This window comes from Cryptomeria japonica, chromosome 5 (genome assembly GCF_030272615.1).
Source record: "Cryptomeria japonica chromosome 5, Sugi_1.0, whole genome shotgun sequence".
NCBI classification, from domain to species: Eukaryota; Viridiplantae; Streptophyta; class Pinopsida; order Cupressales; family Cupressaceae; genus Cryptomeria; species Cryptomeria japonica.
The window spans coordinates 224,704,790-224,729,335 of NC_081409.1; the positions used below are offsets into that span (position 1 = coordinate 224,704,790).

Here is a 24,546-nt window from a genome sequence, read left to right on the forward strand (position 1 = left end):
ACATGAATCCTGACATCACTGACAGTCCTCTGATCATCCTCGGAAGTAGACTCTTTCGGCTTCATCCTTTCATAAGTGAAGGGAACACCCATGTCAACTAATTTGTTCATTTGCATATCTACCCATGTGCGAGAGAAATTCAAGACTTCTCTCATCAATACATTCAGGTCAGTCTCTTCTGACACTGACCAATTTGGCAATAGGATTGCCTTCTTCATTTCATTCTCATAATGTGGGTGTGTATGATCTCTATCATCTAATACCTGATCAGGAATGAGGAAAACTCCACACTTCCTCATGAAATCCACTGGCATTCTGGACCACATTCTTCTCTTCACTGCTTGTTTGTCCATTAAGTTAGCCCAATAATCCTCTATGTCAATCTTATGAGTGAACTTCTCTACTCTGATCCTTCCAACCTTCTTGTCTGGATTGAATCTTTCTCTCTTTTTGTAGGTAGCAAATCTGTAGAATGCAATCTCCTCACCTGCAGTGCTGGCAGCTATGGCGGATTGGCAGACCTCTGACGTCTTCCCAACTGAGATAGGGAATGTCATTCCTGTCCTGTGCTTCTCTCTCTGGATAACATCGAACTCTAGAAGCTATCTTACCACTTCCAACAATATCATTCTGTCAGTTGGATACCTAGGAAGTCTGTAGGGTTCAGATTGAAACCCATGAATCCTGAGGTATGTGAAAGTGGGAAACTATATATACCACGATCCATATTTTTCTATTAACTCTGTTGCCTCCTTGGACAATCTTCTGTGGATTCCGCCCTGCAGCATCCGTGTGATGTACGTAGTGAATGCATCATTCACTCTTTTATAGTCTTCAATTCTGTGCATACTCAATTGGGGGTAGCATTCATAACTCTTAAACTGTCTTTGCCCATTCCCGACTTCACCTTTGCATATTAATCCTCTGTATGAAACAAATCGTGCAAGCAGGTACACCAAGTAGGAAGTCATGGCGAATGACTTGGACCTCTCTACATTCCTCAACTGAAAATCCAGATTGTCGCTTATGATCTTAGACCAATTCACCAGTGTTCCTCCAAGACAATCCTGGATGAAGTAGAACATCCATCCATGAAGTATTGCTCCCTGTGGCATTCCCATCAGTCTGTTGAGTAGGAATATCAAATCACTATATTCCTCCTTAAAATCTACGCACATAAGTGTTTTGGAAGCCTTGGAATGATGATTCCTAGGTTCAATCATCCACTCTTTATTAATTAAACTCTTGCATACACCCATCTTCTTCATGTATCTGTCTGCATAATCTTCCTTGGTCACATCCTTCATGTTTGTATTGCGTGGAATTCCAAATACCTCAGCAATGGTATCCTCAGCAAGGTAGGCGATGACAACACCCTTCGGACTCTTGATCATTCTTGTGAGTGGATCGTAACATCGTGCACACTCCAGGATCAACTCACTGCACTGTATGGATTGTGGAAACCCAGCGGCATGGAAAATGCCACTCTTCATAATATTCACATATGCTGGAGAGGGAACCTGATCTCTGGATCCGAACATTCGACGTTGCATCTGGTCGAAGTCTAGGAAATGCATGTTGGTATCAGTGATCTCCTTCCATCTGGATGAAATCTTGAACTCTGGATAAAATCTAGTCTCCAACGTCTTCAGCAGCTCTTTCCTTTCCTTGTATCCTGACTTTGACATCACACCTGTACGAAGCTGGAAGTTAGTCCTAGGATAAAAATAAATACTTGTAATAAAATTCCTGACTTTCTAAAGATTTAGCTAGTTTAGACCATGGAGTCAGGAAAATAATCCATACACTTGGTAAGTTTTAGCAATTACGCTCAATGTGTGACAACACTAAGGCATGGAAGCCGTCCATAAAATTCATTTATACCTCCTTACGCTTAGAAAATATGCAAGCAAAGAATGCAAAGGAGTATACCGGATTGATGATGACTTAGGAAAGGTGTGAAAGGTTGTGTTTTCACACAATGAATGTCGGAAGACACCTTCCGCAGTCAACAATGGAGGTCAAAATTTTGAAGACAACCGGCACCTTGCAAAGTGGTTTAAATCCCTGAAAATGATGAAAAATGGCTTAGGAAACAGCCCCAAGCAAATTCGCCAAAATTGGTTAGGTGGCTGGAAATGAAAATATCTGAGGACAACCGCCTAACAATGGAGTTTCAGACCTGCAACAGCATTAAAATGGTCTAAAAAGTGCACAGAAAACTCCACAAAACACCTCCGAATGCTAAATATTTAAGTTAGAATTGGCTGGGCAATAAAAACTTAAGTCTGAAAATTAATGGCAGCCATTAATGGAGGTCAAAATCTGAAGCAAACCTCAGATCTGAAGCGAATCAGCAGGCTGGAAATGATGACAGCCAACAAACATGCATGAAAAATCGACCAAAATGTGGCCTCCAAGCAAAATCGAAATTTTTCCAAGTCTAGCGCTAGAATGGAAATCTGAAAATTGATGCCAATGGTAGCTTAGATCTACAGCAATGAAGGTCTGAACAGTAGCAAAAATGTTGGAGGAAAAATTGCCCAAGTCCTCAATCAAGATTTTGCCAACTTTTACCAAAAATTGCTAAATTTGGAAAAATCGCCAAACTTAGCAAAATCGAAAATTTGAAACTGGTCTTTAATGGTAGCCAAGGAGGATAGATCAGCAAGCTGGAAAAAATGGGGGAAAATAAAACCTCAATCCCACGCTTCACAAAATGCCTTGCTAAAAAAATTAGCCCAACTTGGAGAAAATCGCTCTCATGGAGACACCTGGCAGAAATAATAATAAAATAATGCTGAAGTTCCTCTCATATGCTTGCTTTCACCTCTCACTTTCACCACACAAGCAATGTGGGATAAAAAACACTTGTATAAATACTTGCTTGGTGAAACCCTAACTTGCTTCTAGAAGGTTCAAACATTTAATAATGATTTCAAGTTATTAAATTTGCTTTTAAATTTTAAATAATCATTTAATAATTATTTAAAAGCAATCAAAGTGGGGCTTTTTATTAAAATATTCCAATTTAAATTCACAATAAAGCCTCCAGGGGAAAATCGCTATAGGTTGGGATTAAAAAATCCCTTCAAAAATCGCTTAAGTGTCAAAATTTGCCCCATAGGGGAAATTTGACCCATGCTTGGACAAAAATCCATGCTCAACTTCGTCAAAATGCACATAAATCACCCTCACAGGGAAAAATCGATGTGAGTTTGGACAAAAATCCAGACAAAAATGCACTCATTTTGCAAAAATCACCTAGGGGAAATTCGATGGGTGTCTGGACAGAAATCCACACTCAAAACTCACTTAACTTGGAAAAATACCTCCCTGGTGGAAATTCGACCTCAGTCTGGACAAAAATCCGGACTCAAAAACTCTTCATAATGTTCCCAGTGGAAAATCGATCCCTGTCTGGATAAAAATTCGGACAAAAATCCTTACAAAAATGCTCATGGGAAAATCGATCCCTGTCTGGATAAAAATCCAGACAAAAATCCTAACTTAGTTGTCACAAAAATCCTGGTGGAAAATTGACCCAGGCATGGAATTATCCTTGCACTCCAGTCTGCACTCCCAGGGGAAATTTGATGGGTGTCTGGATAAATCCTGACACTTAGCCAAATTTTAGCATCTCTAGGGGAAAATCACTCCAGGTGTGGATAAACAGTGGGGGAAATTAGTGGCCAGTATGGATTCCAGGGGAAACCCATGTGTAGTATGGATTTTGAGTGGGGGAATGGGTTGGGTAGTCTGGAATGTGAGGGGAAAATCACCTCTAGCATGGATTGTGACCCTTTAACCCTTGGAATATGGATTTCCCTTAGGATTTTAACATTTTAACCACTCAAAATCACTCAGCGACTTTAAATTTGACTGGACTTATACTAATTTTCCAAAATATGAGCGAAACGCTAGGAAAATATAGGAATAAAGTGCGAAACCAACTTAAATATTACCTTAGGAGTGAGAAAACAACTCCAAAAGGTCTGTGAATATCTTGGCACTTTAAAATCATTGATGCGCGTGTTTAAAAACACGTTAACGTTCAATAGGTCTAACACTCAACAAAACTTAGGATCATTAAAAATATCATCTTTTGCAACTTGATCCTAACACTTCAAAACCCTAGACGGCACTAGGCATGATCAAAACTCCGAGACTCGGGCACGGAAAATGCAAAATTGCCCACTAAGCAGCCAAAACCCTAACCTAACAATGCAGGGAGCTGGCAAAGAGGGGGTCCCCGTTAGCAATGGGGCGATGTGTGTAAAGGTCACAACAGGTCTCAAAGGCAATTGGTCATAGTAATCCCATATTAGTATAAGCAAGTGATCACCCTTGGTAGAAAGACCAGGGAAGTGTCTGGGTGATGCTGCTATATACACCAAATATGAGTTCATGTAGAACGTCATAGTGGAAGGAACTGCTGCAAGTTGTTCACAAAGGGTATCACTGATGATTTTGCCTCTAGAGATGTGTTGAGACTGCCTTATGAGCATGATGAACTTATACATCCATGGTTCAAAAACATTAGAATGTTCTAAACCCATCGACCTGCTGAGAAGAGTGATCGTGTCTCCGATTTCCCACTTGAAATTACTACTGTACAACTTTGCCCATCTTGTAAAAGCAGCCCATGGCTCATTGATCCATCTATTGATATGGTGTTTGCAATCTTTTTCTATTGAAACATAGTACTCAGCTGCACTATCTTTAGAGATATCTCTGTACACAGGTGCTGGTGGTATTCTGAAAACCTTCTTTATAGTGTCTGCATCAAGACGGATTGTCACTTCCCCATCATCATTCCTGATAGTTCTTGTTTCTTAGTCAAAATGATTGGCACAAGCAAGAATGAACTCAGGTTCTAGGGCAGCCACTGGAAAGGAAGAAGCATGATGAATGTGGCTGTCCAACAGGCGCTGCATATTGCTATCCTTGGGATCCTCCACCCATTTAACGAACTCTGACATGTCAACATGCCCTATTTCCGTATCTTTGATGTGCACCATGGGAGTGGAAACTTGGGATGGAGAGATCTCATTTTGGTACTGATCATATTTATATTTCATCTTCTTTTGAGAGGAAGATGATAGTAAATTAGTCATCGAACAAGAGCTTGGTACACTGCGACGAAGATCTAGAAGTGTCAAAGCAACATCAAGATCAGCCGAATGAAACATATTTCTTCTTTTCAATGAGAAAAACTCTGTCCCTCTTGAGAGGAAAATGTGAATAAATAGGAAAACTTGAAACTTGGCTTTTGGTCAATTTCGGATCTTGGGAGATGTGTTACAAGTATACAATTGGGGTAGGACATATTCGCAGTTGGGTTTTTAAAACCCGAATGCAAGTATACTTGTAATAAGAAAAGTGGAAGGATGTGTGAAAAATGGAATTTTGTCATGGAAAAGATATTGGAAACGGAATGTGTGAACAAGGGTAATGCATGTGGACGAATAAGGAAACAGTTTTGGAAGATCATCTTCATTTTAACCTTAAGGGAATGGGAAAAACCTCCACTTGTAATCAGGTTTTTAAAACCTGAAATTGAAAAGACAAGATTTACAACTTTGAAACTTGAACTTTTGGCAAAAGATGATGAAGTCTTTTCAGCCAAAGGGGAAAAACTCACTCTTTCATCTTACTTGCAATCGAATTTTTAAAACCCAAATGCAAGTAAAGAGGGAAAAATGGAAGGGGAAAGACAATGCAATCCTTAAATTACATTCAAGACTTGGATAGAAATGGGAAGATCTCTCTCAAACCCGAAATTAAACAAAAACAAAACAAACAACTATCATGATCAATCAAGGAATTTCAAAACAACAAAAGTAAAATAAAGACAAAACTGAAAACAAAACATACCTTGCTTGATCAAGATGCCCTCCAAAGAGATAGAATAACTTTGAAAGAAACAATCAGCTCCTTAAATAGAAGGCAAAATGAAATCGTTGAAACCCTAGCCACGTTTTTATCAAACTCGGATTTTAACCATAATCACCAAAAACGACATTCAAGGAAGAGGAAGAATGAGTCCAAACGCCTAGCAAGGATACATGTTGAAGCAAGGAGAAGAAACGTTTAGGTTAGAGAAACCAAAACGCCTTACTTGATGCTGCAAAAATGGCTCCAAAGGAGATAAACGTGGCTCAAAACCAGCAAAAACGCCTAGCAAAATGGAAAAAAACGTGGCACATAAATCAGCAAAAGAGGGATAAGAATCACCACGCGTCCTTCATGAATGCATTCTTCCACAAAAATCGGTTTGGAATTCTTGCAAAATTCGAAGTCCTTGGAGAAAAATCAGGTCGGGTTTTTGGGAAGAAAGAACAAGTTTAAAATGCAAGCAAAAGATATGAAATCGGGAATTCAAATCCCTTTACAAGTTTTAATTTGCTTCACTTTTCAACTCATAAGGCAAAATTGGGTTTGTGAGAGAAAAGAACAAGACGACATGTCAAAATAACTTGTAATACGGAAATGAAATCCCCTTTACAAGTTTTAATGACTAAAAACATTAAAACATGTAATAGGGAAATAAAATCCCTATTACATCTCAAAATCACTTAAGTAGGAATTTTTGAAAGAAATTACAAGTTCTTTTTAAACTTATAATTTTAAACTCACTTATAATTTGTCCAAAAAGTTCCTACAACAACTTAAAAGACATAAAAAGCAAGAGGGAAATAAAAAGTAAGTTACAAGTGACAAGTTTTAAATAAAGTGCACTTGTAATTGTTTTAAAATTTCCCTACAACAATAAAACAAGAGAAAAATAAAACTTGCAATCAAAGGAAAATTTTCCACCTGCAGTCAGGAAGAAAAAACCCGAAATGAAACAAAAAACATAGCAAGCGAAGTAAAATTTTCATTTTTAACAAAATTTTTAAACGTGTTGTCTATTTTTTTGAATACAAAAATACTAACAAAAATTTTTGACCCTCGTAGGCTAATGAGGATGGATAGAGGGTCTCTTTTAGTTTGCAACTAGTCCAGGATTCAATATGCTTTCGTTTGGCTTTTGTTTGGTGTCATTTGGACTTCATTTGCTATACATATTGCCATTCTTACTATTTATAGTAAGCCAAAGGTTGATTGAGAGAGGACCTTTCTATTTTTAGAAAGAGCATTTGGTCAAGTGGGGAAAAGCAGGATGGACTCCAGTTTCAGACGTCATATCAAAATGTTAAGTATTTTGGGGGTTATTAAGTTTTTAGTGGCCAAATTAATATTAAATCATTAAATGGCTTATTATAAAGTAATAATCTAACTTTATAATTTCACTTAAGTAAAGGGTCAAGTCATCATCGAAAGGGGCCATTATCTCAATTAAGTATGGGGTCCAACATTAATGAAAAATTAAAAGTTTTAACTAAGTTCGATGCCATATTATTATAAATTGATATTAAATGGCTTTTTGAGCAAAATCGAACTTCATGAAGGATATAAGGCCTCAATAAGAAATTGATTCATTATGTGATTATTTTTCTAAACTTGTTTCTTGGAGAGCATTGGGGGTTGAAGAGACTAAGTGTTTCTGGAAATTTCTGAGCTATTGGGCATTGGAGAGCATAGCTCTTTCACTGCAGCAGCTATCTGAGGTTGTGAAACATTCATCCGAGGATTGCTAATCAATTGGCTTCACACAGAGGTCAAGATTGAGCGAATTGGAATAAGATATCAGTGTGTTTGAATTAGATTTGAAGAACCAGATTGCAGGCATTCATATGTGACATTTAGGAGTGTTTGGAGCCTTTTCCATTCAGCTATGACTTGCTTTTGACAGCCGCAGTCAGCATTAAGGGTGCGATTTATTGTTTGAAGGCACAAAAATTTCTGAATTTAATCTAGAAGGTAGCGGCTTACTATAGGTAATCAAAACACTGCCTTTGGAGGTGTAAATCAAATCTTATGTTGCAGATCGAATCAGTAAATTAGGTTCCTATTGTTCTATTGTAGTCGCTTTTTGGGTTTCAGTCAATTCTTTAGAGTTCTTGTTAGCTCTATGAAAATTCATGTTTAATGTATGCAACTTGTTAAGTTTCTATGTGCTTGATCATTTGTATATCTCTGGCATTCAATATATTCAAAATTTCCAAGAAAAGCAAATAAAATCATAGATTCTAAAACCAAAACCTACCTCCATTTGCCAACAAAACATTAGAGAATTGGTATTGAAGACAAGGAGTATTTACAGAATCAAACTGAGTATGGTCTGAGAAATAAAAATCAGAGTTGGAATTCTGAGAAATAATGACTGATAATGAACTTGGAATTGCCAATCAGACCTAGGAGTACTCTGGTGACTCAAAATCAGACTCAGAAAATTTTCAAACTAATGGGACAGAATTTGATCAAACTAAAAGATTTTGGTAATCAGACCTAGACCTTATCAAAATCAGACTTTAAGTAAGGTTTTAGAATTTCAAATTAGACCTTATAATCATTCTAGAAGACGAAGATCAGACTCAGAAAACTATGAAACTTAGTCTGATCAGACTTTATAAATGTTCTGAAAATCCAAAATCAGACCCAAAATACTTGAAAATTATGAAATTTCGTCTGATTTGAACTCTGCAAAATGGAAATCTGGTTAAAATGAAGCCTGAAAATCAAAATCAGACCTAACACAAACCCTAGAAATCAAAATCAGATTGGGGATATATTTGGAAATCACGAAATTTGGGCTGATTTGAACTCCAAAACTTAAAATCAGACATGAAATAATCTTAGTTTCATAAAACAAAGTCTGATTTTAAGGGTTTCTGCCCTTATGATGAAAAGAAATACAAAAAAAGAAGCCCTTTATCATGGATGGAACTCATAATTATGGAGAAATTAGACAGAAAAGAAGAAACTTGGAATCAACAATGTCAGAATTTTGTCCTAGAAGCGTTTCAGACCTGCAATAAGTGGAGGAAGATCTCAAATAATGTTGATGAATGCCTTGAATTCCTCTTGAAACCTGCAATAAAACTCCTAAATTGCCTAAGAGAAAACTTGGAGAAAGTTCGAATTCCTAGAAGTGTGAATAATGAAAGGCCAAGGCCTATACTTATAGGAAATGCCTTGAATTCCTCTTGAAACCTGCAATAAAACTCCTAAATTGCCTAAGAGAACTTGGAGAAAGTTCGAATTCCTAGAAGTGCGAATAATGAAAGGCCAATGCCTATACTTATAGGAAATTGGAATTCCTTCTTTGAATTGTTTTGTTGTTTTTTTGAATTTTTGAAGAATAATGAATGTGGACACAATTAGGCTTCCAATTTGAACTTTCCTTGTTTTATTGTTTTTTGGCGTTTTAAGACTTATTGGCAATTCTTTTTTTTTTTTCCTTCGAAGCTTTATTTCCTTTTCAATTTAGCCAAGTTCAAACTCTTTCCTTTCATGAGTTGGGCAAATTTCTCCTTGTACTCACCTTTTTTTTTGGGAACATTTTTGCCTAGGCGGACTTTGCTTATGCTCGAGGAAGTTTGCCATGGAAACAAGGAATTTTTCTGAGGAATTTAGGAATTTTTCCAAGGAAATTCAAGAATTTTTTCAAGGAATTTCTCCAAGGAAATTTAGGAATTTTTCTTTTCGATCAAGGTTCCAGACTTAGTCAATTTCTTGTGATCCTCAATCAGCTTTTTAGAAATTATCCTCTGGATTTGAAAGTTATTTCATACTTAGTGCATTTTGGATGAATTCCTCTGACTTGACTGTTTTCCTGAACCAAAAAAATCCAAGACCTCATAAAAGCAAAAAAAAACTTTCCAAAAAAACAACTTTCCAAAAAAGCAACTTTATATTTTTAGAAAAAAAGCAGGCCAAAAATGCAGGTTCCCGGAGTGGCCCCAAAATGCCAAAAACAAAACTTTCTAAATTTAGAAAAAAGCAAAAAGCAAAATTTCCTTAAAAAAGCATGTTGTTAGAATTGACCTCAGGAACTTGCAATTTTTCTCCTTCGGCCTATTTGAGACCATCCATAGCATTAAAACGTCCATTCGACCATTGCTTCATTTTTTGACTCTGATGACTCCTCCAAATTTCACAAAACTTGACTCATTTGTAGAGGTGAGAGATTGAAGACAAAACCTTAGCCTAAAAATAAAATAAAAAAGGGGTCCCCATTTGCAATGGGGCGATGTGTGAAAATGTCACAACAGGGTGTTGGTTACACAACTTGAGGGTGTTTCCCATAGGCCCCAAATAATTTTTCTGGTCAAAGACCAATTTTTGATCACAAGTTTCGGAATATCAACAAATTGATAATCTATGATTTGGTAACACTTGTCTTTGGACTTTGCCTTCCTGCAGGCCTCTCTACAACTTCTCCCTCACCACTAGCTAAGTGTTGAAACATGTATACATAAACTTCAGCCTTTTAATAAACAATGAAAAGGAGGATGCAGAATTTACATTCTATTGATTCTCTTATCTCTGTGTCTCAGCCTGTCCCACTCAAAACAGAAAGATTTCATTAATCAAATGATAAAAGAGGAAAGAGTGCAATAAAAAGATACATTCACCAAGATATATCGAGTAAATAAAAATCACACTTTTAAGATTTGGATGCAAAACAACAAAATAGAAATATACTAAAATAGCTGCTTTGGAAGGATTTGAGAGGTGTAGGAGAGGATGGAGGAATTAACAATATACCCAATGGATTAATTATGAGCTCTTATCCCTTAATGCACCACAAATGCCCTAATTTTACACCTTCAAACTACTAGGAAACAAAACTCATGTTTTCACAACTTTCTTATTTCTGCCTATACTTTTCACAATGGAGTGAATGAAGAATGAATTTTTTTATATCTTTGTTGTTTTTGGCTTTTTCTTCCATTGCCATTTTCCCAAGAAATCAGATTATTCTCAAAAAAATCACATTACATCCTATATTTTTCTAGAATACACTTGATTTTGTCTGTTTGTAATGTGCTTCTGGAGTCAGCAACATGAATTGATTAGGTTTCAATGTTTTGGGTCACCCTATTGGACACATCATTAGGAAAAAGATTGAAGCCAATGCTTGAGAACAAAGAGGCAACTATTAATTATATAACGAGATTGGTTTGTGGGCGACTTGTCATATGAAGGGAAATAAAAAGATGATCAAATAACGAATTGGAAATTAAAGATGTTTAATGTATATTCAATTTTTTTAAATAGTAGTTCCACTTCATATTGCAAAGGGAACGGATCAATAAATAAGTGCCTATTTAAGACTATCGATACCTCTAATAAATTAGTTCCTAAAATGGTTAGTAATGTAAAAGGAAAGAGGGTGGAAGGGGAAGATTAAGCCTAAAGGTTGGGTATCAAAAGAGTAAAGTTATTTAGCCATCAACAATTAATTGAATATTGAGCAAAAAAATCAATAATTAATTGAATAATTGATTACTCAAAAACATTAATACCCATTTGAGTGATAATGTTCCAACAAAAATGAACACAAATTTTCTTGCAACTAAAAAACAAGAAAATTAATGTTCGTCTTGGAATATTTGTTTACTTTCTTATTGATCTTGTGCAATAGTGGTTTCTAAGATTGACGTCATTTGAAGCCGTCATTACGATATTTAATCATTTTTCAATCTCCATGGCCCCTCTAATCCATATATTCTCCCAATGACCTATAGCAAGAATATTTTTCATCCGTAATGCATACCCTATGGTTGGTAATGTCTTCATGTTCTGATAGTGTTGATTGTTTAACTTTAAAATATTGAATGTCTATTGCATGCTGTTTAATTCTAGTTTGTAAAAATTTTCCTATTTCACCAATATATGATGCCACAAGAGCAAGGGATTTTATAGACACCGTTTTTGAGTTTTCTAGTTGGTCCATGGTATTTATTAAGCTATGTTTGAGAAGCTTGTAAACTTTGAATATGTTTTGATATCATTTTTCTTTAAAATTCTTGCAAGATTTTCTGTAATCCCTTGAACACAAGGTAGGATAGTTTTCTTGTTTTCTTTTGCCATGTTTGTCCCAAGTTTTTTTTCTATTGCCTTCTTGTAAGAATTCTTTATTTACCAGTTTTGGTATCTGTTTATGTTCAACGATTCTAAGATGTCTTTCCTACTACCTACCGTGTTCTGTCTTAAAATTTCTGAGGCTCTAGTGAATAAGGTATTGAAAACACCACTTTTCCGTGAAGGATGCTGATGTGAGCTGGATTTAATGTAAATATTTGTATGGGTATTTTTTCTTGAGTTCTTTCAGGAAAGGGAACCATCCAATTTGCAGCATGATAAGACATCATGGAATGGGGTCAGTTGTTTTCCTCAATTTCCACAAGAATTTTATGTGATTTGATTACACTGCAAGATGTTCAAGAACAATTTTAAAGTTTCTCTACTATGAGCCACTAGGCATTGGTATCGTTGACAAAGCAATATAACCAATCTGGTCTTCCTTGGGAGTACCTTTTTCTAATGTTTGCTCTCTAACTTCTTAGTGTAATAGGTATGATCTTCCATTTCTATTGATGGGGTGATGCGTTCATTCTGTACAAGTCAAATTTGCCCTTTGTATCTTTCTAATATGCAACTCTTGAAAAAATCTGTTGTCTTGGATTCCATATTATGAAAATAAATATTTTAATTTCTCTATCGTTGTATTGAAATGTATAAACATAAATTAATTCATCTTTCCATGCCGACTGCCAAATTGATGGTTTGCCAAGTCATCATGGCATCTCATTGGTGGCCAATCAACCTAATCAACCAGCTTTGACTAAAATTCATTTCTGACTTGTGTTTACATTCATGTGATCTTTGCAATTGTTATAAACTCTATTACAAGCTATCTATATCTTTGGAGCTGCCTCATTACTGGGTTCACTCATTTACCCCCAAGTGAATTGTGCACCCCCCTTTGACTCTGAATTGTCTTTAAATGGATCATATTATCTTCGCACAAATCAAATAGTTTCATGTTACCACTAATATAACATGGTAATATGGTATAAATAAACCTTAACTAATCACATGATAATTTAAATAAATTAAATCATTGCACATAAATAAATGTTCAAACAAGCCCAACTGATAAACTGCCACATCATGTTTAAACGCATGTAAAAATGTCCATGATCCCAATTAGTGTATGAAATTGTCCAAGTTAGCATGCCCAAAAGTATTAAAATGTCATCATACAACTCAGTGTAATTGAAATAAATAAGTCTTACAAGGCATAAAGAGGCAAAGTTGTGACAATAAGTCAGGAGAGATGCTGTGTCTACAAAATGAGTGCTACATAATGAGGTGCTACAGGGAATATGTGCATATTCATGTGCTAAATAGGAAATAAAATATATTGTGCAATAGGGGATGGTTGGGGAATATAGGATATGATATATCATTATAAGGTACAGTGGACATGCTGGACAAGGTGGTGACCCGACAAGGCATCCATCTGGAAGTAATTTGCTTCATAATAGGCATGCAACTGCTTGCATGATAAAACAAAATAAACCATTGAGGGGTAGACCTTGGAGTGAGGATCCTCCAGTTTAGAAAATTCTAGAACAAGATAAAGAGAAATCAGGCAAAGAAAGTACAAACAAAAGAAGGTAAAGATGAAAAGCAAGAAAGAAATTTTCTTTTCCTTACAACTATTGATGGCACTAGCACGGGTACTGAAGTTGTGACATTATTGAAAATACTATTGGAATATATTCCATAACTCATACAGATGTGTAGATAAAGAATTACATCCCAATGACTACTATTGAAATGAAAGAATATGGTCTGAGTCTCCTACCTAATACAAGTATTCATGAGGGATTAGGGTAGAACATTCTTCTGAAAAATATTGGATCTGATTGCCAAAAGCTCCACTGTTACAATCGGTTCATTCAGGTTGCAAAATGGCCAATCAAGTAGGAATTACACCAGTAAGTTCAGGTACACTACCGATTCAAGAAATCATAATTGCGGGGAATCCCTTTGGAGTGGATTTTGTTGTAACAAAATGGACAATGTTTAAGTTCATTCTGATGCTATACTGCAAAGGTAGCAGATTGAACAAGTTGGATCTATTATAATTGAAGACATCACTCAAGTTCCCAAAAATAGGCAGAGCTAGGATGATGATGGATAAGCAAAGTAGTGTAATAATGAGCAGTAAATGTCTACTGATTTGGCTCCAAGACTATCTGAAATCGATGATGAAAGGATCTTTCAATTAGATAGTTGTGCAAAAGGTGTCATTACTCAAGTAGTGGATAGTTACATTGCCAGCTGGGTCAATTCAAAATGTTCAAATCTGCATATTTGATAGAGCTTGAATGATACCAGCAAACAAATCAGTTCCATAAAATGGAAACATATATTGTTATAGAAAATAGACCAATATATTATTTGAATTGACCTTGACAAGCTTATAGCATTGCTGTTACAAATGTGAACAAGAAATTCATTCTAATTCAAAGCAACAACCATCCACATCATCTTTTGCCTACCAAAAAAATGAGGCCAAACTGAAAATGCAACTGACATGTCAATTTTCAAGCACTAATGGGATATGATATCTGAGACCTCTAAGCCCAACAAATGAACTTGGGTAATATAATAACATTAAACATAATGTAGTTTCTAATGATAAGTTGGACTATTCACTATCGTGTATAGGAAAAAGTGAACCTGTTAGAAACAGTTTGGACATACACTCCAATAAGAATGCTATTAATGATTTCAGAGCTTCTTATAATAATTTTCATTATTGTGATGAAATTCTATTTATTTATTATTTATTATCATGTGCATTGTAGGTTGTAACTTTTTCCTTCTTTGAATCCATTCAAATAGCCAATTTCATTGCAGAAAACATTCTTGTTGGTATAACCTTTAGATTAGGAGGATATACCAAAGATGTGCTTTCTTGCTTTGTTTGGTATTGTATCATGATTTTCCAAAGGAAAAAAATTAATTTAATTTGCTTATGATCAGAATAATTTTGCTCAACTTTGTATTCTCAAGAATTGTGGCAAAGTGTAGCTGTCTTGTGCAATCATGTTTACTATATAGCTCGGCAGGCTAATTTCCATATGATTGAAAAATGGATGATAGAAAATATTTGTGGTTTTACCAATAATTTTTAGATAACCTGGATAAAGATAGAGACAACGAGTTAGTTGTATGGATACATGAAGCTTTGTGCAACCTAGACAAAATACTATATATGATGTACAAGCATTTAAGTTGATTTTTAATTTTCTAAGTAGTATACTTTTTCAGGAGAAAATAGAGTCGGCAACTGATGTTTTGAAGGCAATTCTAAAACCTATAACCAATGAAGATGAAGAGATTGTTTGGCCTCCAAAGGATCCGCAAAGTATAATTTTGATGAAAAAGGTATGGTACAATGCATTTTTCAGGAGACGTAGTACTACTAGACATTTAATGGTATATAATTCTGATGAAGAAGGTAGGGAACGATGCATTTTTCAGTAGACATACTACTACTAAACACTTTGGTATACTCTGCCTTTTTGGAAATAGGTAATCGTAATATCTGATTACTTTTAGTTTGATTTTTCTAGTTTGAAATAATTTGATAGACTTGAAGTAAGACTCTATTTATGTTGATTTCAATTAGAAAAGTTTATATCATAATTCTGAAGACAATTTATTTCTAAACTAATTCGACTTTGTAATAAAAAGTTAAAAACACTATTTTTTTGGAGATTTTACAACTAAAATGAAGTGCAATGCAATATCCTTATCACTTTTTGATCACGTAGTTCCCGAGATGGGCAAGGTGAGAGCATACGGTGTATAAGACCCCACCAACTATCTACAATGCAACAACTTAAAAGAAACACACATGGCGGCAATGCGAACCAAAACTTCACTTCTCTAGTGGAGTGTGCTATGCAAGTACTAAAAGGAAAACATTTCTACACTTATTCAACGGGTGTGCAATTACAATGAGCATAGGTACTTCATGTTTATTCAATAGAGTGCTATTACAATGCACAGGCACTTTTTGCTTATTTAGGGAGTGCAATTACAAAGCACAGGCACTTCACGTTTGTGGACTATAATCACAAAACACATGCACTTCCACTTGTTCAATGGTGAGTGCAATTACAACAAGATGCAAAGTTGAGGCCATTGGCGATACTACCATATTATAAGATTAGATTGTCATTGAATGCATTACAAACATCACATAGAAAGATTAACTGCTCATATTAGCCAGTATAAAGTGCTGATCTTTAATAAAGTCTGCTGCAACAACCCTAAAATGAACCAACTAACATGAAAAAATCAGCTCGCTATCAAACAACAGCAGAATATCTTGTATGAACAATATGGAATGCTGATACAGGTCTGGTTGCACTTTGTTGCTGCTGATAAACTGCCAAATCAGAAATGAACACACTCAGAGCACACTGTAAACTCTTGAAGACAATATATAGAAACACCCAACACAAATTAGAACTGAAACACCACTCCAAACTATACGACTAGCAAGAAAAACAACCCCAAATGCCAAGGAATGCCTCTAAACTACTTGTCAACACTGGATAATGGCTGGGCATTGTTGAAGATAATAGGAGTGTGCTGATTACTGAAATTTGACTATGACAGAAAAATTATAAGATCCTCTAAAAACTAGAATTTGCATTGGAGCTCCTAAAGATCCAAAACCCATCTTAAACATCTTGAAACTATATACATGAAATATAACTTAAAGTATGAGAAAATAAATGTCCATATGTAAATGTCACTTATACTTAAATATTTATTTCATCCCCAAGCATTGTAAGACATCTCAACATAGAATGATACTCATACTAAAGTATGTGTAGGTCTGAAACAAGGTTTTAACAGCTTATAAAACAGGTATAGTCAGATGTATGGTCCCTTTTTGACCATTCAAACACCGACATGTTGGCCGAAAAATGATAGGGATGAAAGCGCCTAGGTTGGGTGCCACCCAAGAGTCAACCAAACTAGAGAAAAAGGTAATGCTTGATCCTCTAAAACCTCACACTTAGCTACAAGTATGGCTCAACATATGGTGGTATGCCCTCCCTATCAAACCCCTTCAAAAACTCATCAAACTACAACAACCAACATTAGCAACACCATAAACAAGTCATCCCACATCGAGTACCTCCATCTTCAAAGCAACCAGTTGAAACTATACTTGCAGGATAAGTCACTGCATTTGGCGAATTTCGGCCTTCAGGTACGAAATTCGCCGAACGCAAAAACAATGTTTGAAATTTGCCAAAATTCGGATGCATTCGTACAAAAAAAGTGTGGATGACGTGTTTTAAAAAAAACATATTTTAAACTTGCGTTTTTTAAGGTTTTTGTCTTTTTTTATAAATATCGTGCCGAACTTCAGATGAACACACAACAGTCATCGATTTGTAGTTTGTAGTCGATTTTTGTTTTAGTTTTTATTGGTTGCACGGTGGGAGCTCTGTTTGCCATTGATTAGTTTTAGTTTTTGTGGTTGCCCGTGGAAGCTCTACATCTCCAAACCCATCGTCGTTGCGGAAGCCGTCTGAAGCCGCCACGAAAGCTTTGTTCAGCTCTGTCCACCAAGCTTTGCCTACGTCTTCCCGGCTTGCCCAAGTAGGTTCTGCGTGTAGTTTATTTATTTATTTTTGTTTGTATTTGATTTATTTTTTTAGGTTCTGCATGCAATGTTTTGTTTTGTATTGTTTGTATTGTAGTTATATGAATGTTATTCAATTGATTCGGTTGAATTTTAATTTTATTGACCTTAGTAACATTTTATTCTTTATTTTTATTATATATTTTGACATGTATCAAAGCCTAAAGGGATGTAATCTTTAGTTTTTTAGGTTTTATTAACTCATAATATATAGTTATTTGCTTTAATATTGCATTGTTTAGTAATTAGTAATTAGTTTCTAGTTTTTCATTTAATACACAAAATAAAAAATAATATTGTTTAATATTATATTAATAGTTTTTTATTATATTGTTTAATATTATATTCAATATTGTTTACTTTTTAGATTACACAATAAATCATATATATAGAGAGGCTAACACAGTGGCAGATAATTTAGCCAATATAGGGGGAGATGGAATGAATAAAACCACATCCTTGATGTGAAAGATCCCTGATGGATCCCCTTGCCGATCTGCTGTAATTTTTAAAATAATAAACTATATTTTCCTGTGATTTTGCTGATGGTCTTACAGAGTAGAGAGAAGTTGCAGAATGTTTGGTTTCTTTTTGTATTTTTTTGAATATATAAGCAAGTAATGAATAAAGAACAACAAATAAGGAAGGAAGCTGAAACAAGTAAGAACATTCAATTAAATCAGAATTGATACAAATCCTACCAGGCAGATTTCTGATTTATAATATCCAGATTATTCCCTATGCACTGGGGATGTGCTTACATCCAATAATGGCGCCAACTGAAGGGTAGATGATGAACACAAACCAAGAACACCAGCTATGGCTGAATGAAAGTCTTCACCACTTCCAGCGTAAAGTGTACCTGCTGTAATGGTGGCATCAAGCTGAAACAATCATGTCCTAGCTGGGAAATTCAACCAGCCTGCTGAAACCCTCACCAAGCAATCTGAATCTCCACAAGGAATAGTGCATACACTCTGACCAATAATGCCAATGCCAAAAGAATCCACTGCCAATCAATAGCTGAGGGCTACGTCCCAGCCAGTACCAATCATGGGGTTGCGTCCTAGATTGAAGAATTGCTCTACCAGAGCAATATCGCACCAAACAAGTTTTCAATATGTAAAAGATAATGAGAAATTAGGTTTCCTTATCCTTATATCTCTTTCCTTCCAAATCGAATCCTAAAGATATATGAAAAGTGCGCTTTAATATAAAGTCATATTTCCCAATATTGGGCGCCCAAGTATAAAAAAACACCACTTTTTCAATATAAAATAACTCCAAGCACCAAAAGAACCCTGACAAGTGAAAATCATTTAGAAAAGTTCAAGACCTTTCCAACGAGCTATAACACATGGGCATACGAATCTAAATGAAGCCAAAAACCCCTTATTACTCCGAAATGGCTATAGACATAGCCTTATTTAAAATATTAAAACGCTAACTTAGGAAATAAATAAATATATAAAAAATATAATCCAAATAGCTACAGAAAGCTCGAAACATACCAAAAGCCTGAAACTGAACCTGTCACCTATCTGTGACTGATGTTGGAAATCATGGATCAACTGGCAGTCTCATCCCTAAAATCTAGGGATGCTTGTAGAAACTAGGAAACACACCCAAATCTCTTGAAACTGAAACCAAGCAATGGTCTCATGGAACCCCAATCCTGGATGCTGTCATAACCTCCTAAAAGTAGGAACAACCTCCTAAAATGTAGGAACTGCCTTCTAAAATCAAGGAACTGCTCCAAACTGGTCGACTACTGCCAGAAACACCAAATCCAAACACTGAATATCCTGACTGAGTCTCTATCCACCATTGCCAGCCTACAAGACTCCATAATAGGCTAACTCACATGTCTCTGCTAGACAGAGCTAAAGAGGGGACATGACATGATCCCTGTGCACTTAGAACAGACAACTCACGGGCAACTAGGGGTATCTTGTACAAACATATAGATTGCAGTACCAGTGTACACTCAGCTCCTACTCTCACATTCTCATATTTTCATCCCCATGCTCTCATCGACATATATATATGCAAACATATATATGTATATGCACATATAAAGATATATTTGAACATATATATTTATACTTATATATTTGTATGTGTGTATATTTACATATATATATATATATATGTATGTACATATATGTATATATATATATATATATATATATATATATATATATATATGCACAACGATATATATATAGATATATATGCTCATCAATGATAAACACAAAGCTGAGGTCACCTAGATCCTAAAACTCACCATCATACACGCTCATATTCATTCTCTAGCTCTCAATTGATATATATATATGTACATATCTATATACACATACGTATATATATATATATATATATATATATAGGGATATATATACATATACATATATATGTACGTGTATAAACACCCCTATATATATACATGTTTTTATGTGTATATAGAAATACACAACCTAACACATATAGACACATAATCTGAGTATCAATCATCATATGTTAGGCCTTCCTATGCAAGTATCGTTCGGTTGCTTGAAGCAATCATGCACTGGAGGTGCCAGAGCGAAGGGTTAACAGACGATCATTAATAGGTAAACAATAACAAACTCTGGATTCGCTCCAACAAGGTATCCTGGACATGGAGACTTGCTAGACCTATCCGATAATAATTATACTCGCCTATCATGAGGAGAGGAGTCACTCATTGCAGAATAGCTTAGCGCTTAGCCGGGGTTTATTGTTAACCCATGTATCAAGTGATAGAGTCGGTTAGCAAAACCGGTATATCTAGAGGTAACACCTACATTTCAACATTGCACTCTGTCATAAACAATGGATTCTGGTATTTGCCTGTGCCCGAAAAAACGAGAGATGTCCTTTGTTGGAGAGATATCTAAGAAATGCTGGTCATTTATTCTGAGATCGGAGGATGATTTGGTCGTCCATGCGACCAAGAGGATTTTGGGTAATGAGATTATAAATACAGAGCATAGGAAACGAGTTAATAGTGACATCCCTGCTGGGTTTGCAGCCATTCTACTCACAATGGGAGAGGATAAGGTAGCTACAACCTCATTATGCAGGTTAATACTTAACCACGAATACTTGGTAAATCTAGAGATGGCCATTAACTGTGTAGATGACAATCTCTGTATCCCCTACCTAGAAGAATACGTTAGGGATTCTTAGGCCATAGACAAAGGTGAATCACTCAAAATAGACTTTAAGATGCCCATTCTCATTATCAAGGATCATAAATCCTTTCTGCAATGGCAACCAGATATAAAAAGGAATATCACATTCCTCAAACAATGTCTTGGTGTGGTAAAGGAACCAAAAAGAGAATGGTGGGTCAACTATATGATCGATGAGGGTTGGACCTCGATACAAGCCGAAAACCCCAACGACATGGGGGTTGCAGAGGCACAGGCTTCTAGCACGGAAGCCGCAGATGACAATGAGGGATAAGAATATCCTCATACCAAGGTTTTTGAATTCGTATATAATTAACTCTGTTATATAGGTAAGGAGGATCTATAGATAGTAAACTTTATACATATGCCTGGTTATGAATACATTTCAACAAAGGGGATGACTTGGATATGATAAATACACAGAAACATGCGTACTATGATATTGATACTGTTATAGTATAGATAAATAAGGGCAAGGACACTGATAATGTTTTCATTTACAGATATATATATATATACTAAAGTAGTGTATGTCACAATTAGCGTATCTCTTACAGTAATGCATATACTCTAATGATAGTTTTCTTATATTAGAATTCATATATGACTAACCAGGTATGAATTATGGTCACTCTTGGATATATTTATCTTCAGTATGCAGATGCAATAAGTATCTCTGTATCACTATGTTCCAGACTATACCATGGAACTAGCCTATTTGGTTCAGTTTTCATTGATTCATTTACATTAAGAGACTTCTTTGATTATAATTTTAAGTAGCAAATAAGGTGCTAACATGGATAATGAGATAGATGGAAATATCGGTTATGTGATATGCAGGTATACTTCTCACAGATGTTATTGTAACCTGGGCAATCTTTCATCTTGTAGCCAACAGTATAGGAACTCTTTGCTGCCTCAATATAAAAGATGCCTTGGTTGCATTAGCAGTAGTGGAAAGTATACTAAAAGTTTGTTGATATAAAAGTAGTCCTTTTTTTCGGCACTAACAAAATCATGAAGTGGTATTCAGTAGGATTGTGTTGAGAATTTGTTTTGTAGGTGACAGGGCTAGCTAGAAGTCTGTGAACTTAGATAAAGGAGGCAAGTTTCTACATAAATTGGAGGCAGAATGTAGAAAATCCCTATGATGGGCTTGTTTATCCCAAGATGAAGGGCTTAAGAAGGAAATTATGTAATGTTTAAATGTTGTAGAGGTTTAGTATCATTACTTGACTGGACTTAATGTCCCGGGCAAGGCCAAAGGTTTTCTCTTCTCCGCTCTTTCCTACCAGCGCCCGCATTGAGTAGAGAATGTAATATTGTTTATTATTTAATAAAATCCGGCTTCAACGTTTTACCGAGCAAAAAAAATATTGTTTACTTTTTATTTTTTTATTTTAGCGTACTAATTTTATTTTGTTTTTAAAGTTTAGTTAATGATTTGAATTTTAGATATTATTTTTTTATTGACTCATGCAGATCATAATTTAATGGCTCCAAAAAAATTAGATTCCGAAGTATGGAAATATGTGACTTGCAATGGTACCCATCTCTTTTGTACCAGTTGTGAGAAACCTTTTATTGGAAGTTTAACAAGGGCAAGAGACCACTTGCTTGGTTTTGTTGGGGCTCCAGGGGGAGGTGTTGAAGCATGTCCAAACATGACTGAAGAAGTAAGAGCTGTTTTAGAGAGAGAACAATCCTCTTCAATTGTAGGAATGATGAAGAAGACACAAAAAAAGCAAAGAATTGAAGAGGATGTTTCCAAATTCACCTCTATTATGTCTTCTTCCGGTTTTTCCAAGGCCACATGTGCATCAAAAGAAAGTGGAACATTGAACAACTTTTGGAAACCAGTAGAAAAACAACGGGTGGATGATGCATTAGCTGATTTGTTTTATTTGAGTGCCATTCCATTCAATGTGGCAAGAAATCCTCATTTTCGTAATGCAATCCAGAAAGTTGCAGAGTTTGGCAAAGGGTACACACCTCTAGGTTCAGAGGTTTTCAGGACAACTCTTTTAGAGATGTCAAAAGATAGAGTGACAACAAAATTAGCTAAGGTCAAAGCCTCTTGGAAGGTAACAGGTTGCACTATCTTGAGTGATGGATGGTCAGATATATATCAAAGGCCATTGATTAATGTTTTAGTAGCTTGGCCTGCAGGTGTTGTGTTTTTGAAATTGATTGACACCATGAACCATAAAAAAAATTCAGAGTATATTTTGTTGATTTATAGCTAGGTCGGATTCCTAGCTTGGGCCGACCTAGCTGTCTAAAATTAGCCTTTTGGCTTTAGCAATTTGTCATCATGTTGATTGGGCCCTATTTAGGCGATTTATGTTAAATATGCAACGTGTTGTGACTTCATGTATAACGTGTAAACATTATGTAAAATATGGCTTGGCACCAAAATTATGTAACTTGTAAATAGGTCACGACCTATACTTGTAACTTGTAAAATGAAATTATTTGTTTATATTTTGGCGGGAATTTTCATATGGCTGACCTAGCAAAGTTAAGGCATTGTAATTCATATAAAGTCAAGGCAAGTTCAAGCCTTTCACATAGATTTGAATTATCTTGAAGATCAACGAGTCCTTCAGCAATATCAACGAATCTTCCTTGTAGGTCAACGAATCTATCCAAGGCTCAACAAATACATATTGGAGGACAACAACCATATCTTGAGATCTGCGAAATCCTTAAGAAGACAAGCGATCAAACATTGGACATCGGCAGCGAATGTCATCTCAGTTGAGTGAGTTCATCCAATGTGCAACTCTGGAGACCTCTGATCAAGTATTCCCTACTGAGTGGTGAATTCTGAGTAAAGGATATCTTCCCTAGAGACTGCCCTATATGTGATTGGGATTTGGTCAAGTTCTGATCAGAACTTGTAATTTAGATAAGTTGATTTTCTCAAACCCTAGGTGGGTGTACTTGTAATTAGTTACATTCTGACATTAATATAATCAGATCTGAATAGTGTTGCTGGGTTTTTCCTCCAAGAGGGAGGTTTTCCCAGGGTACTGTTGTGTTCTTGTGTGTTGCTCTTATGCTATGATGTGTTGCATTCTCAGTTTCTGTTATTTACTCTCAGTTTGATTACTAAAATTAACATATTTTTCAGATATTAGAGGAAGCCATTCTTGAAGTAGGGGCAAAAAATGTGGTTTAGGTGGTCACTGATAGTGCAGCAAATTGTGTGGGAGCTGGGAGGTTGATTGTAGAGAAATATTCACAAATATATTGGAGCCCATGTGTAGCCCATTGTATAGATTTGGTGCTTCATGACTTGGCCAAATTCCCATGGATACATGAAGCAATTCATTGAGGGAGAGCAATTGCTAATTTTATTAGAAATCATCTTCTCACATTGAGCTTGTATAGGCAACATGCAACTAGGGAGTTGTTGAGGCCTTGTGACACAAGGTTTGCTTCATTTTATATCACTTTGAAAAGAGTGGTTGAAGAGAAAGTAGCTTCGAGATCAGTAATTTGTTCCAATGAGTGGGAAAGTTAAGCGCTTTCTAAAAATGCAAAGAGAACGAACATAGAGCAAACCATTTTAAATAGTAGCTTTTGGGAAAGTGGAGAAAAGGTTTTGAATATATGTGGGCCAATTGTTGATGTTCTTCACGTGGTGGATGGTGACACTCATTGCCTTGGCATGCTTTATGA

General features: G+C 35.7%; 1 protein-coding gene across 4 annotated transcripts in view; it reads left to right on the forward strand.

Moving 5' to 3' along the window:
* LOC131031072 (uncharacterized) overlaps positions 1-24,546 on the forward strand; it is a 175,292-nt gene that overhangs the window by 58,679 nt on the left and 92,067 nt on the right. For 2 of the 4 annotated variants that reach the window (XM_057962097.2, XM_057962098.2), the window contains exons 6-7: positions 12,227-12,274; positions 15,244-15,360. In XM_057962097.2, coding sequence (XP_057818080.2) covers positions 12,227-12,274; positions 15,244-15,360 — 165 coding nt within the window. The remainder of the gene's footprint in view (positions 1-12,226; positions 12,275-15,243; positions 15,361-24,546) is intronic. The other 2 variants (XM_057962099.2, XM_057962100.2) reach the window with 1 other exon arrangement.